The following is a 16,101-nucleotide window of genomic DNA, read 5'->3' as shown; positions in this document are numbered from 1 at the left end:
AAACGTCGGGAGGGTAAATATTATTTACCGTTAAAATAGATATTGTTGCAATAAATCCCGTGAAGTGATAATTTTATAGTAAAAAATGCAACATAATAGTTTAAAATATTATATAGCAAACCGATACGGGTCGGAATGTGTAACAAAATTAAAACATCTAGAATTACTCCGAAACAAAAAAGTGCGCCTTGAAACATCGTTGACATTTTTAAAAAACTGTCGCGATTTGAACTTATTACCTACGTGTGTGCGTCTGAAACCGCGTATTGGGATTGCATTTTCGGATAGAATTCTAAGGAACGCGAGTGTTCGTTTGCTAAAACAGCTTATTAAAAATACGTATAGCCAGTTAGACAAGGTACAGAGTGAGCTTTATGTTTTACATCTGGAATGCAGTGTAGTGTGGTCTCGTGAGGATTTTGACAGATGTGATCGGGTAACGTACCTACAAGCATCCCGCACTTATATTCTGTGTGAGAACGGTCATAATCGAAAATTCGAAAAGCTGTGTACCCGCCAACTTCGTGATAATTGTTCGCGGAATGAGATTTGTGCGAACACTCAGGTACAGTCGGACACATTAAATACTCACACAGTTATCAATTTGTCGAATACTTCATTGGACAGTGCTGCACGAAGCGTGTTGGCGAAGGGGATGAATTTTGCTTTAACTCCTAAGAGAATACCGTATGAGAGCATAATCTGTGGCGTAGAGGAGACTATTATCCGCAATAAAGTTCCGCCAACGGATGCTGACATTTTAAGGCAGGATATAGCAGTGATTTTGCGAAAGTCTAGGCTCCCGAAAAGTAACGTAACTGCAGAAGAGCGCCAAGCACTTAAAGACCTGCGACAGAACCAGGATATACTCGTTCTGAAAGCTGACAAAGGCAACGCCACTGTAATTATGAATACTGAGGACTATGCCAGTAAAATTGGAAATATGCTAGCTGACACGACAGTATACAAACCAGTGTCATACAACCCTACTGCCAGAGTGACACGACGCATTCGCGCCCTCATCCAGGAGCACCGAGAGCTATTTGCAGAAGACGTGTATACATACTTGCATAAAGCAAAAAACGTACAGCCACCAAAACTATATGGTCTGCCTAAAATACACAAGAGCAACGTTCCACTTAGGCCGATCGTGAGTCAGATAGATTCACCTACATATAAGTTGGCAAAACATGTTGCTGGAGTGTTGCAGCCATTAGTTGGGAAGACATCGTCCTACGTAAAAGACTCGACGCATTTTATTGAGCTTATCAAGAATATCTCAGTGGAGCCGGGTGACATAATGGTAAGTTTCGATGTCGAGTCACTGTTTACCAATGTGCCACTGAAGGATTGCCTGGAAGTCATCAAGGACAGATTGTTTGACAATGAGCTGCCCGATGAATATATTGTCCTTTTGCAAAACTGTTTGGACGGAAACTATCTCTTGTATCGAGGCCAATATTACCTCCAGATTGATGGCGTTGCTATGGGAAGTCCTGTAGCACCAGTGATTGCCAACATTTGGATGGAACATTTCGAACAAAAAGCGTTAGCGAGCGGCCCCGGTATTGTTAAGTTCTGGAAGAGATATGTTGATGATATATTTTGCATCATAAACGGAAACCAAACAGAAGTGGAACAATATCTACAGCACTTAAATTCTGTTCATCCAAAGGTTAAGTTCACGTATGAAATGGAGAGGAACAGATCCATGGCTTTCCTTGATGTTCTTGTGACAGTGAGACCGGATGGGGCTTTGGCCCACTCTGTTTACCGGAAACCGACTCACACAGACAGATATCTGCACGCCTCTTCTCATCACCATCCCCGTCATCTTCAAGCAGTTATTTCCTCATTGGTTAATAGGGCATATAACCTATGCGACCCTGAACATGTGGAAGGGGAACTAAAACATGTGAAGGAGGTACTAAGAAGGAATGGCTACAGTGCTACCACAAGACAAATGGAGAAGAGACTCAAGAGGGATAAGCAACCAATGGTGAGCAGGGAACCAGCTTTCCTTCCGTACGTGAAAGGGGTAACGGATAAAATTGGAACAGTACTCAACAAATACTCCATTAAGACTGTATATAGCCCGTTGTCAAAAGTAACGAAGGAAATTCGCTCGCCAAAGGATAATATACCTCTTCAGACGCCGGGTGTCTATAAGATCGATTGCAGCTGTGGTAGTTCTTATATAGGACAAACTAAGCGGTCTATAGCTGAAAGAGTCAAAGAACACATAGCGGCTGTAAAGAACCGACAGACGTGCAAATCTGCGATAGCTGAACATCTGTTAACTTCGGACGTTAATCACTGGATGGAACTTCATGACCCGAAAATCCTCTCAACTGATAGGCATTACCATGTTAGGTTGATACGTGAAGCCATTGAAATTAAAAAGCATAAGAATTTCAATCGAGAAGATGGATTTAACCTATCATCAGCGTGGAATCCGGTGATAACGAAGTACAAATCGCGTTCTAGGCCGTCTCAGAGAAACCCGGACACTGTTAGTGTAGTTTGTCGGACTGACTGTACCACTGACGAAAATATTGTGCAAATGCGGGTGGGTGAAGAAAACTCATCGCGCCGGAGCAGACGACGCCGCATCTCTTCAGTCTGCCCGCGACCATGACTCGTGCAACCGAGCCGAAACGTCGCACGGTGGTCCCGATTTAATAAAACATGGACATTGATGCTAGAAGCACGAAATTTTTTTTGATGGTTACTGCTATGATAACTAATAAGGCAAAAAAATATTACAATCCTACGACGTCTATTTCGTAGTAAAAAAAAATATATAGATATTTTTTGTATGGAAGAAATTACGTTTCTGTAATTTTTTCGAAATTCTTAAACGATGTCAAGATGCCGATCACACATGTTATAAAACAAGTGATTCTGAGTATTTCATGCGAAGATACTTGTCACTTATCTCTGCGTACTTTTGAGTTATCGAGGGTTGAAAAATCGATTTTTTTATATTAAATATTTTCACGAAAAATTGCCAGAATTACAATATGGTGTATAAGGGACACCTTTGATGACACATAACAACGACTCGCACTCGCGCGCGCTCGTATGCATCAGCTTTTAATAAAATAAAATAAAAAAATAAGGGAAATACTTAATACAACGTTGTATGTATAGGTCCGCTGGCCGTCAAAAAGTAGCTTATACGAGAGGTTGCCCAATTTACAATATGTCCATTGTCCATTTGATAACTCACACAAATATCATCTCTCTCTGAAGGATAACAAGTTTTTTTTGTTTCCAGAAGCTTTTGATAGGATGGAAGCTCATAAATACTCTTTGAAGTGAGAATGAATCTCAAATTGCGATATTGCCATTTTGACAAATTACATGATGTAACTAGCGCTAACGTTTATCTTCAGGTAGACACAGTTTTAAGTTAAAAGATTGTCTACTATTTCACACTGTTTTTCGTTTTGGAACAGTTCTTTGATTATAGGTAGTCGCTAATTTCGTTTTGTTAGACTCTTTCAGTTTAGCACATAAAGCGTAAACTAATTCCTCCTCAGAATGATCTAAAAGTGTTAGAGAGCGCCTCTTCTTCTGCAGAAGAAGAATTTTGCATAAATCTTCAAAAGGTTTTTTATTTATACCAGAAGTCGATGGTTGCACATCTACTTCCGCAGTCTCATCAACTGGAGCGTCTTCCTCGGTGTTAACGTTGTCTATGCGTTGTGTTAACTCGGTAAAAAACATTTTTTAAATCTATATTTTTACATTTCGGCCAGACCATTTCAGACTAAAATGACGAACGTATTGGCATTGAATTTTCTTCCGAAGATTTGAGTAATTATCAAATCATTAAGTCGTAATTTTACAAGAAATATATCAAAGAAGATATGGTCTGCTTCCAGCAGAGCCCAAAAGACATTTTTGCACCAGGATTCGCATTGGCTAGACTCTCAAATTGTCTGGCCGAATTGTAAAAATATAGATTTAAACAATGTTTTTTACCGAGTTAACACAACGATAGACAACGTTAATACTGAGGAAGACGCTCCAGTTGATGAGACTGCGGAAGTAGATGTGCAACCATCGACTTTTAGTATAAATAAAAAACCTTTTGAAGATTTATGCAAAATTCTTCTTCTGCAGAAAAAGAGGCGCTCTCTAACACTTTTAGATCATTCTGAGGAGGAATTAGTTTACGCTTTATGTGCTAAACTGAAAGAGTCTAACAAAACGAAATTAGCGACTACCTATAATCAAAGAACTGTTCCAAAACGAAGAACAGTGTGAAATAGTAGACAATCTTTTAACTTAAAACTGTGTCTACCTGAAGTTAAACGTTAGCGCTAGTTACATCATGTAATTTGTCAAAATGGCAATATCGCAATTTGAGATTCATTCTCGCTTCAGAGAGTATTTATGGGCTTCCATCCTATCAAGAGCTTCTGGAAACAAAAAAAACTTGTTATCCTTCAGAGAGAGATGATATTTGTGTGAGTTATCAATTATGGACATATTGTAAATTGGGCAACCTCTCGTATAAGCTACTTTTTGACGGCCAGCGGACCTATACATACAACGTTGTATTAAGTACTTCACTTAATTTTTTTTTTATTTTAGTAAAAGTTGATGCATACGAGCGCGCGCGAGTGCGAGTCGTTGTTATGTGTCATCAAATGTGTCCCTTATACACCATATTGTAATTCTGGCAATTTTTCGTGCAAATATTTAATATAAAAAAATCGATTTTTCAACCCTCGATAACTCAAAAGTACGCAGAGATAAGTGACAAGTATCTTCGCATGAAATACTCAGAATCACTTGTTTTATAACATGTGTGATCGGCATCTTGACATCGTTAAAGAATTTCGAAAAATTGACAGAAACGTAATTTCTTCCATACAAAAAATATGTATTTATTTTTTTTTACTACGAAATAGACGTCGTAGGATTGTAATATTTTTTTGCCTTATTAGTTATCATAGCAGTAACCATCAAAAAAAATTTCGTGCCTCTAGCATCAATGTCCATGTTTTATTAAATCGGGACCACTGTGCGTCGGGAGGGTAAATATTATTTACCGTTAAAATAGATATTGTTGCAATAAATCCCGTGAAGTGATAATTTTATAGTACAGAGTTTCATACAAATATTACTGACCGCCTCTAGTTGATACGGTTACGATCCCTTTCGGAGTGGATGAGTGTGCTTTGTCCTTTAGTCGTAAGCTTCAAATTCGTAGTCGTGCCGTGAAGTATGCAACTAAGAGCCGGAACATGTCAGCCGTGCGGCGCCTGCTGAACGCGATCGAATGAAACGTGCTGCTGAAGCCACAGTCAATAATAGTAGTATTAAAAATAAATATTACCATCAGGTGAGATACAGGCCAAGAGCTTCCTCGTTGAGGATAAAAAAAAAGCTGTGCAGCCATTGCTGAAAATTAGTGCCGTGGGTAATCCAATACGGAATTCCATACGGAGCGACTGTCTTTTTACCAATGTACGGCGAAACCAAAAGGAAAGGTGCGATTTTCTAGCATATTATTATGCTTACAACTTGTTGATGTTTTTAAAGTTACTAACATAGAATTCAAAAATTAATTCTTACCTGCTAATGCATGTAAAATACTATTTTAAGTTTTGATAAGGAATCAGAGTAAGTTCCACTCTTAACATTACCTGAAATCCGTAACAGACCAAAATTCATGCGGGTAAGGCCATGAATAGAAGCTTGTGGAATAGTTTATCACTAATGATACTATTACACACATGAAAAATTGGAGCGCTAGTACAAAGATAATTTACTGAGCATTTATTTTACTATGTATGAAACGTTTCGAATAGCTAAGTTTTCTATAACAGTCCGATACGACTGGATGATAAATATTGGCTTTTTATAAAGCTGCATTTGCCGTTTAGGCGCTTTCTGAACGGCGATACCGGAAAAATATTATTTATTGATACAATAAACAACTCTGGATTCCTTTGATTTAATTTCTTGTTTCAAAGCGAAGTGTTTATTTATATGGTCTTAAAATAAATACCGGTACCGATTGGGCCATTCTATGAGAGAGAAAAAGACTAGTTATACGTTTTTTACGTTTTCAAAGTTCTGATTCTAGATTAAATTGTACTGTTATTGTTTTTTCTCTGTCGCTGTGCCTAAAATAAATAAACCAAAATTAAATAATTAAATAATCGAAAAAATATCGATCTATTTAAATCAATGTAAAAGTTTTTTTTTTTTTTTTTCATTTATTCCCATAGGACCACAAACTGATTCACAATCAGAATTTATAATAAAGAAGATAGTATAAAATAATGTACATTATTATTATGAATCCAACAGCGCTGGTCTCAGTTTACTTATCAACTAGTGTTAAGGTGGAGTTCGTCTTTTACATCATTTTTAACTAAATATGCATGTAAAATAACTTATACAAAGCAATATTTTGCACCTACCTACATAATTTCAACAACCCAACCGTGCATGTTGGTTGGTGATATGCAAGAGATACCACACACCTGTCCGCCTGTTTTGATATTCGTGATATTAAAACCACCCAAAGGCTGATCATAACAACACTTCTTTAATGTTCCGTAATTACATATTACGAGCCAAAATTAAATTATCCTGAAAACAATCGCTCTTTGACGTATGCGCTTCACACGGTGTTGACATAATTAGAGTGGTTCCCAGAAATTGCCTTTTTCATAATCATTTACCACCTCATTACACGTGTATCTCCACAGAAACTTAATCCGATTTCAACCATCTGCCTAAATCAATTTATGTACGCGTTGCCACGAGATTCCTCATCGCCGCGCTAACGAGCAAGACGCGAGGTGATTGTGTTCGCCGGTTGTTTCTTAGGCAGATGGGGATTTGATAATAGGTACTCGTACACGTTGACATAGTTTCAGAATTATACCTACCTGCAAGATTACGTGGTTGGATAAGAGCTGTGAATCGCAGTGCTAAACTTTTGACTAATCTAAATATACATATATGTATAAAACTCAAAGGTGACTGACTGACTGACTGACATAGTGATCTATCAACGCACAGCCCAAACCACTGGACGGATCGGGCTGAAAGGCATACAGGTAGATGTTATGACGTAGGCATCCGTTAAGAAAGGATTTTACGAAACTCCACCCCTGAGGGGGTAAAACGGGATCCACGCGTACGAAGTCGCGGACGGCCGCAAGTCTAGTTTATAAAGTACAATACATTAAAATTCACTAATATTTTAAGAGAAAAGCTTACAACGATTAATGGATCATCATCATCATCAACATTACAGGCACAGGGCGTCCACTATTGAACATAGGCCTCCCCCAATGATTATCACATCGCCCGATTAGTAGCGGCCTGCATTCATCGCCTTCCTGCTACCCTTAGGAGGTCGTCCACCTTGTGGATCTTGATCGATTGATGCTTATGACAAAAAATTGTGGATGGATTTTCATAAAATTTTACAATATTACCGGTAGGTACTATTTCAGAAATACCTCTTACATAGAAGGTGTGAAATGAATGCCTTGTGGTGTGAACGTGTCTCGAGTTTCTGTTTAATTTGACAGCTCTCTGCTCACACTGCATAGACACTACAAACGATCATACTGTCAAAATGTAATTATAAGACTGTGTACACGAGTTTTATATGAACATGCCATGTTTCATCCCAAAGGGTATTAATATTAAGCCCTTCCATCAAAACGATTGTGGCGCAAATGCACGTAGTCTAATACAATCACATTCAGACGTAAACTTATTAGCTACGAAACAGAGCACTATAGACGGTATACTAATATACTTACACTTAATTGGATAAGCTATACGACGGGGATAATTTACAGTGTGAAAATTAGTTTAACTTGGGGTAGAATTTGTCATTGTTGGGAAATTTCCTTCATAAAGTAGCTTTAAATTACCCGGAGTGATAAGAGAGAGTTATGGTTGCTGCAAGACTAAGTAAAGGTGAAGAGGTCTGTAAGTGTGAGTTAAGTCACAACCAGAATAAAAGTTTAATACTAAGGCTGGGTTGCACGGGATGCAACTTTATCTTAACCGTAACTAAAACCATAACCTGTGTTTTTGTATAGAGTTTAATAGACTTTTGACGTTTATTAAAGTTAAAGTAAGGTGGTGCAACCCAGCCTTGGATTTTCTTACACAGAGATTAAAAGTATAATACTAAATATTTAAATGTTTACTTACTACAAGATTAAAGAAAGAAGCATTAAGATCCATATACAATAATAATCTTATAATTTATTTAATCTTAATTTGAACAAATGATTTGAATGTATTGAAATTCGTAACTTTTATCATCAAAGTATTTGGAGGGCAAAAACCTTTCAATTTTACATTACTTAGGTTTATCTTTTGAACTAATGTCGATAACCGATGGATCCGCCCACGACATACGAACTTTGTGCGCTTGCTTCGCCTGAATTCGAGTAATTATCTAACATACAAGGTTTTCTCGCTATCTAAAAGGATGTTGTGTCGGTTTCATGCTAAGTTTACCTAAGTAACAACATTTCCACTTTCTTGTTCAACTATAATAATTTGCAGATCTTCATAAACTATCCAGCAGCTAAAACTACTCATAGATTTTATTAAAGAGATTTTAAAAAGCTCTAAATATGATTAAACTTTAATTTATCTAACGTAATTATATTCTATTTGCCAACTTTGCACTGCGCTATCTTACAATGTCAAATTAAATTGTATTCACTGCCAGCTTCTCCAAACAGTTCCATCTTAGCTTGCAGCAGAATCTTAATTGGCCTTAATCCAGCTTAGCCTAACCGGGGTCAGGCAAGATCTATCTTGCAACTAGCCAATTTAGATAAAGTCATACAACTCTTGCCTCACTTAAAATACAGAGAAAAAGGCCCAAATTAACGGGTGAATGTTCACTTTAATTAACTTTTTATTTACCTTTCCAATTAAGAGAGTTTATACCGAGGAACGCCGGCGTCCTACAGTATATTACAGTTTTGGGATCCCCGGATGAGTCCTAATTAGAATTAGTCTGGGGCCCGCTGTAAAACATACGAGGGTTCCGGAGGTATTATAACGAACTTTCTTGCAAATTAGCCTAATCATACGAGTGTTTGGTAGAGACGCGCGGAGGTGTCACTGATAATATTTTTAGTAGCGATAAAGCGACAAAAAGCACGTATTCTGATTTTTTTGCCAGCCAACAAAAAGATGTTAGGTATTTTAATAATTTATTTTCTTAATATTTATAAAAATGTCTCTTATTACAATTTTATAAGTCAGATTTCTAGTAAACTTAAGATAGCTTTGAAAATGTCTCTTTCTTGGCCATACTATACCCATCTAATTGAGAACGTTGAACCCTCTCTACTTTTAGGTTTACAAGCTTATTTAGCCATCAAATGATATCATGTCACTAATAAGCCTCCCAGCTGGCTAATAAGCTGGATAATCGCTGCTTATTAATTTAATAATCACGGCTCATTGTTCATTAAATTAATTTAATTGTGCACAATTTTGAGCTTGTGTTACTGAAAGTACCTAATTGTTACAATTACCATATTTTACAAAGGCCACGGCCTAATAGTGTATAATTATGTCAGACTTTAAAAAAATACACAAAATAAATATTTTTCTGACTTTTTAAGAACAAACTACCTGTAGCAACTTATAAAACGGTAAGATATTCGCGAAGCGTATTATCTACATACTTTTCGTTCCCCGCCGCATCGTCTAGATATGAAATACTTCAAGTTACACAACCTAATGCCATAACCTTATTACATCCCTTCTCTATGAGACTTGATTAAGCTGGATACAGCGAAAAAGGATCGAGTTAAGTATAATAAGAAAAGTTTTCTCCTTTATACGTTGGCCAGGCATGATTTACTTGGCCTGTGAGATTATATTGCAGTAATTAGGTACCAAGTTGTGTGTAAAATATTCAGAAACTTGTGCCAGGCGGTGACTGTGTTAGGGAATATGTATATCAGGCGGGGTTATACTCATGCATGCATTAAAACTATTGAGATGTACCTATTGTCAGCGAAACTCGTCACCATGCAGACGACAATGTGTTATAACTCCAGAATATAATAGAGCTTTTAATTAGAATAAGATACTGTATTTGTCTTCAATGTTTAGTAAGTAACCAACATTTGTCTCGGATGAAAATATTTAAATACACTCGATTAAAAATTAACTGTCTTCCACACTAGGTCAGGTCTGTATCGTAATTGACCCAAGTCAAAACAAAATCTGGTTATCATTCTTAAATGTTTACTATGAGACTGATTATTCAAATATGTATGTTTGTGTTTCTACGGACCATACTATTAATTTAGGAAACCAGACAAATGACAGAGTGCAGTGGTTTCTGCTGGTTCGATGCAGGCTGCCAAAGGACGGTTGCACAACGAGGTTTTTAATTCATGAGCGATAGCGGTTCATATGTTTTTGACGGATACTGGCAAATATTGTAGCATAAATTCATATTATGAACAACAATAGTGTTGACTTAGTCAACTATCAGAATCTAAGGAAAAAACTGTCTAGTTAGAAGTGCGCCACTTATTTCGCGTTTACTAGGCTAGCCTTTATTTATCTAAGCTTGACCTAAAATACTCCTAGAGATAAATAATTACATACTTTCTCTTTTCTAAATCTCAGCACAGGAATCTGTATACCATTATTGTAAGTTAATGACTTGAATCGTTGGACGCCATTGCAATCAATGACTTTAAAAAACGTTAGACACCACGAGGCTCACCAGTGGGCCTCGTACAATGAAAATCTATTGTGTTTAGTGTCTTGGCAGTTAAAATCATAAAGGGCCTAAAATGCGTCTTTTCTCACCTATAGTATCTCTTATGACTTGCACCAAGTCCCCAAAACTAAAGTGGGCAGCGGGGTCGGTGTCGAGCGGCATTAGTTTGGGAGTCGCAACAAAGACGCGTCGGGTCGCAGCATCTCAAGTTACCCTTCACCAAGCACCAGACACAGCAGTTATATCGACACAATGTATTGAACTATTGAGCAATCGAACTGTCGGCGACGATTGTAGATGCATAGGACCTGCTTACAGATTGTAAGATTAGTGAACTCGAGGGAATTTTGCTTTGTATCTAACTTGACTACCTTTGTTTATTTTATTCTCCTGTAGTCTTGTTGAATGTTGGAATGAAATAAAGATAATAATTATAACAACTCGTGATCCGGGAACGCGGGTTCGGTCCCCGCCGCCGCTCGACTGATGTGGTGAGCTCACTCGTGATACAAGCATATTTAGCTTAGTACGAGGGGCTAACGGGACTATTAGTAATTGGTTTAATAACAAATTTATCGCTTGTTCTAAATAATAATATGTATTGATGATAGATGCTATTTTGCTTTTACTGTTACCGCTGTACCTTGACTGTCACTGATTTACAATGCAACAAAAATACGTCTCCACATTATAGTAGGTTGAATTCGAAATGCCTTTGCATAGAATAACACTCTTTCCATTCTTATTCTTTAAGAATAATAAAATGAATTTCTCAATATTTTATTTTAAAAACTCATGCTCGGGCGTTTCGGTTGTCTCATCTTTAATAGTTTATTTCTATCTATCTATGTACATAGCTAAATTTAATTTAAATCAAATGATAAAGTAGGTAACAATTTATCACATTGATATTATAGTAACTGTCAAATCTTAATCTTGTTAACTTTTCGCTTTCTCAATAAATCTTAATAAATTAAAAAAAACCTTTTATCTTCAACCCCAGGTTTTCCACTCCAGAAATTAGGGACCCGTCAGCGAATCGGAACACCAATCAGAAATTATAATTGCACGTTCCCCGTTTGAAGGGATATGGAGTGGCGTGAATTTAATATTCGCTGAACCAAATCCTCGCTGGGCCAATATGCAAATAGTCTATCAATCGACGCCAACCACCCGATAACATGTTCGGCCAAACGAGTGAAAAATTTGGGGGCACACGGGAAAATATTGGGGGCGGTTAGAAACTGCCTGAATTGAAAAAATACCGACTATTACCTACCAACCGTTTGTCGACTGACTTTTTTCCAAGAAATGATTCATCATCACGTCATCATTTATCATTTCAGCCATAGGAAATTCACTGCTGAACATAGCGTCGTCGTCGAACAGCGTCGCATATCCATATCCGTCAATATCTGTTTTTGGACATTAAACTAGGTACTCTAAATTAGCTCCTTTATACATATAAAAACATTTTTATTTTACAAGGTTCATAAACATATCGAAGCTACAGAATCAAACATCGATGGATGTGAATTATTCTAACGCAGTACAGAGACGTGTTTGTGCAAGACAACATTTTGCAGATACGTCGTTGTTCGACGACGACGACGATAGGTGCCAATGATTTACATGATACCGGTTGACAGCGGCCAAAAAAAAAAAGACTAAGTACTTATTAGAAATAATCTCACTATTCTGAATGGAAATGCGATCCTTAAATGGATGTAATGTTTCACGATGACCACCTCTTTTTAAAAAAGAGGACGTTAGCTTTACATTAGGATCATTAAAATTACAGACAAGCATATGGTTCTCGCATATTATTTTGCAATATTTTCTTGTTTCTAAATGTGCGACATTTACAGCAAAATGTTTATTTTTTAAACTACATATCGGAGACAAAAAAAAAACGCGACGTTCCAGCGATCTTGTTTGATTGTATTCAATTCAGTGTGTTTCCAAATAAATGTTACGGCGGCGCGTGTACAAATTTCATTAACAGATAACACGCACAAACAATATGTTAATAGAGTATTAAACCTGTGCTTTTGTGCATGATTTTTGCTGGCTGTGGAACGACTCAATTAATTTAAAAAACTTTAAGGTTCTTGTAGTCAATCGGTTTAAAATAAGGGACTTGACTTTTGTGCTCTTATGAAATTAAGTAAATACCTATTCATGACAATATCCGTACTTGTTATGTATGTTCTTTGTGTTCTATAACAGGTACCTACATCTTGTCCGCCTTGAATAATCTTAATTAATTAATTTATTTATTTAAAATCTTTATTGCACACATAAAAAACAGTGGTACAACAGGCGAGCTTAATGCCATGTGGCATTCTCTTCCAGCTAACCAGAAAATTGGTCTACGTGTCTATTTACATCTAAATTATATTCGGGTAGGTAAACCGTATACATAACGGCTCCAATCTTTTTTTTAATACTCTATTTTTGGTTAGTGAGTTACTTCTTTACCCATACACGATCTTGTGGTGTAAAGTTAGGTTTATCTTTTCCACTGTAATGTTATTACTGTAATCAGCTGTTTATTGACAAATCTAACAGTACTTTATTGTATTAGGATATGAACCGTGAAGTTTCTTAACAACCAAACTGTGGAATGGACTGTCGCCTGCGGTATTACCGGACCAATATAACCTACAAACTTTCAAGAATAGAGCGTACTCACACCTTAAAGACCGGCAACGCACTTAGTGCTAATATGGGTGTCTATGGGCAGTGGTAATCACTTTCCATCAGTTCCGTTTGCTCGTTTGCCAACTGTTCCATAAAAAAACTATTCCTTGCCATGTGGCAGTAAATACCTATTTGCAATACTTTATGATAACAGAAGTCAAATTGCTGAGACAATTCCGCCCTCGTAATAATATTTTCGCCAAAAATAGGACTACTTTTTATCGGCCATAAAAAGTGAGACAGTAGACACTGTTATCATAAAACTTTTTGTCTCATTCGTAGCTCTATTTAAGACTCCTAAAGCTTTACTATTCGGGAAATGTAAAATACTAAACGTTTTACCTCGAAATATGCATTGAAAGATTAATTCTCACCAATGTATGCTAATTTCCCTGCCTAGGCGCCATCCATCTCACGCCTTTGCGCTAAATCATCTTACCTTAAACTTGAAAAAGTCAAATGTATTCCTTTAATATTTATAAGCGGGCGCAGCCGGCGCGCGATTATGTCTAATTTATGTACATAATTTGCTGAGCAAATGGCCTCGTGTTTTTGCGAAGAGCTTAATTAATGGACTTTGCACGTGGAATTGTTTCGAGTATTCTGTCGTTTGGCTTTTTGCTAGTTTCGGCCGCAGATACGGGACATTGTTTCGGACACTGCTATTCGAGTTGCTTGAATTTTAAACAGCTGTGGCTATTTTGGTTTATATTTTGACTTTAATTATTGATCCATTTAATAATTAAAATAAATATACAGCAAGAATTGAGTTTTCAACGTCAAATAGTTAATTAGGAAGACAATACAATAAATCAAATATCACATAAAAATTAAGACTTATGAAACATGAAACAGATAGGTAGGTAAGTTATTTGATGTTTTACTAAGGAAAAGTTTATTTATTTAAGGATAGTTCACAGCACAATATCAATTTAGGTTACAATAAGTTTTTCATAAAGGAATCATTTTGTTTCTAAGATAGTAATAAACGAAATCGTAGCTTAATATCCTCTTCACATAATACGTAATTATCTCTCACTCTAGTAAGAATTTTCCCTTTGAGAATTAACCCGTAGCTAGCTGTGAAGTCCAGGAAGCAACGCTAGAGAACAATAGACTTTAATACAAAGATTCTGAAAGTCGACATTTGAATGAAGTACCTGCGAAAACTTATTTCCTCCACTTCTCAGCACTTGATGAATGGTTGCAGCTGTTCTGATCAATTGCACTAGTGCATTGGCGCTACGGCGATGTTTAAGGCATTGCTAGAAGAATTCAATAGACTTTGCAATTACTAAAAATTACAAACATTCATTTCATTACACTAGGATATGGTGGTGACCTACATAATATTTATTTATACTTTATCTATATCAATGTGGTTTGTTATTTATAGTGGGGATATAATTCACACGTGTACTTTCTGGAAATCCGAAGAAGCTGTAAGACAACTATAATGTATTGTACGTGTCAAATATCAACGCCCTGGGAGATTCACTAAATGTAAATCGCTTCCTGCATAAGACCGCATACATTCCGTTCTAATTTTGTCATTTATTTTGTTCTGTTTGTTAGTTTTGCAACAAAGATCAAACTATCAGCCAATTAATCAGATTCTTCTTTATAATAATAATAATAATATAATTTATTTATTCAAGTAACATGACTCATTATTTGTTAGTTATAAAGGACTTAACCTATGTTAGTAATAATTGGAACATCTAAACTATTCATTAATATTATTTTTTTTGCACAACTCCTGCGGATGTAGTGCAGCAGTAATTAATATAACGGCAGTCCAGTCTACTCGCTATCATAGACAGGATGCTGTTGGGGCTGCCCCGAACCCTGCACACCAGGGAGGCGCACCTCTTCCGCATGGTCGCGTAAAAACAATCTACTCGCGCCTCTGCAAACATGCCCGATGCGCTGCAGTATCTGGGCAACCCCATCAGCACCCTGAACGCGTTGTTGTATTGGACGCGCAGAGCGCCATACGACACACGCGAACAATCAGCCCACAGACTGCACGTGTAGAAACTAGTGCTGTAGGCTCTGAAAAGAGTTACCTTTACTGCCTTTGAACAACGTGAGAACCTACGAGCCAGCATGTTCGCCCTTACCGACAGCGCCCTGCGTTCCCTCTCAACATCATCACCATCCTTTAGGTCAGGAGTCAGTAAATGGCCCAGATATTTAAACTTGTTTACGCGCTGAATCTCACAACCATTGAGAAAGACGCTCGGCAATAAGTTTGGCCTCCTGCTTCCCTCCCCAAAGACCATGATCTGGCTCTTTCGCACGTTGTACGCCAATCCATGGGACTTAGCGTAGGTCTCACATATAGCCATGAGCTTCCTCAGTCCACAAACGGAAGCGCTCAGCAGCACCATATCATCTGCGTAGCTGATGGGCATTTCTACGGGGACGACCGATCGACCTACTGGGGCGAAAAAAGTACCTTTAAAATTGAAGTACGGACTTGAAAAAAATCACACGTATTTATAGGACTCTTGACTTGATGGAGAGCATATTTAGAAGACCGCCAGGTTTTACATCTCGCCTTGAAAAAATCCGAAAGTTCAAAAACGGGCGAAATTTGGCCTAAAATGGAGTGTCCGGTTTCCAGAATT

The 16,101-nt window shown here is 37.2% G+C and overlaps 2 protein-coding genes across 2 annotated transcripts; one reads left to right on the top strand and one right to left on the bottom strand.

Annotated features, from left to right (window-relative positions):
- The first annotated feature begins 655 nt into the window (after positions 1–655).
- On the top strand, positions 656–6,815 carry LOC135074298 (uncharacterized). Its single transcript, XM_063968575.1, has 2 exons — positions 656–2,368; positions 6,738–6,815. Exons 1-2 carry the CDS (start codon positions 656–658, stop codon positions 6,813–6,815), a joined length of 1,791 nt encoding a protein of 596 aa, XP_063824645.1.
- Positions 6,816–15,152: 8,337 nt separating this feature from the next.
- Positions 15,153–15,885, bottom strand: LOC135074295 (uncharacterized). The gene has a single exon (XM_063968574.1). The coding sequence runs from the start codon at positions 15,883–15,885 to the stop codon at positions 15,208–15,210; it is 678 nt and encodes a 225-aa protein (XP_063824644.1). The 3' UTR covers positions 15,153–15,207.
- Positions 15,886–16,101: the final 216 nt, after the last annotated feature.

The sequence above is a fragment of the Ostrinia nubilalis genome, chromosome 8, assembly GCF_963855985.1.
Source record: "Ostrinia nubilalis chromosome 8, ilOstNubi1.1, whole genome shotgun sequence".
Taxonomy (NCBI): Eukaryota; Metazoa; Arthropoda; class Insecta; order Lepidoptera; family Crambidae; genus Ostrinia; species Ostrinia nubilalis.
This window is presented reverse-complemented; position numbering and strand designations above follow the sequence as displayed.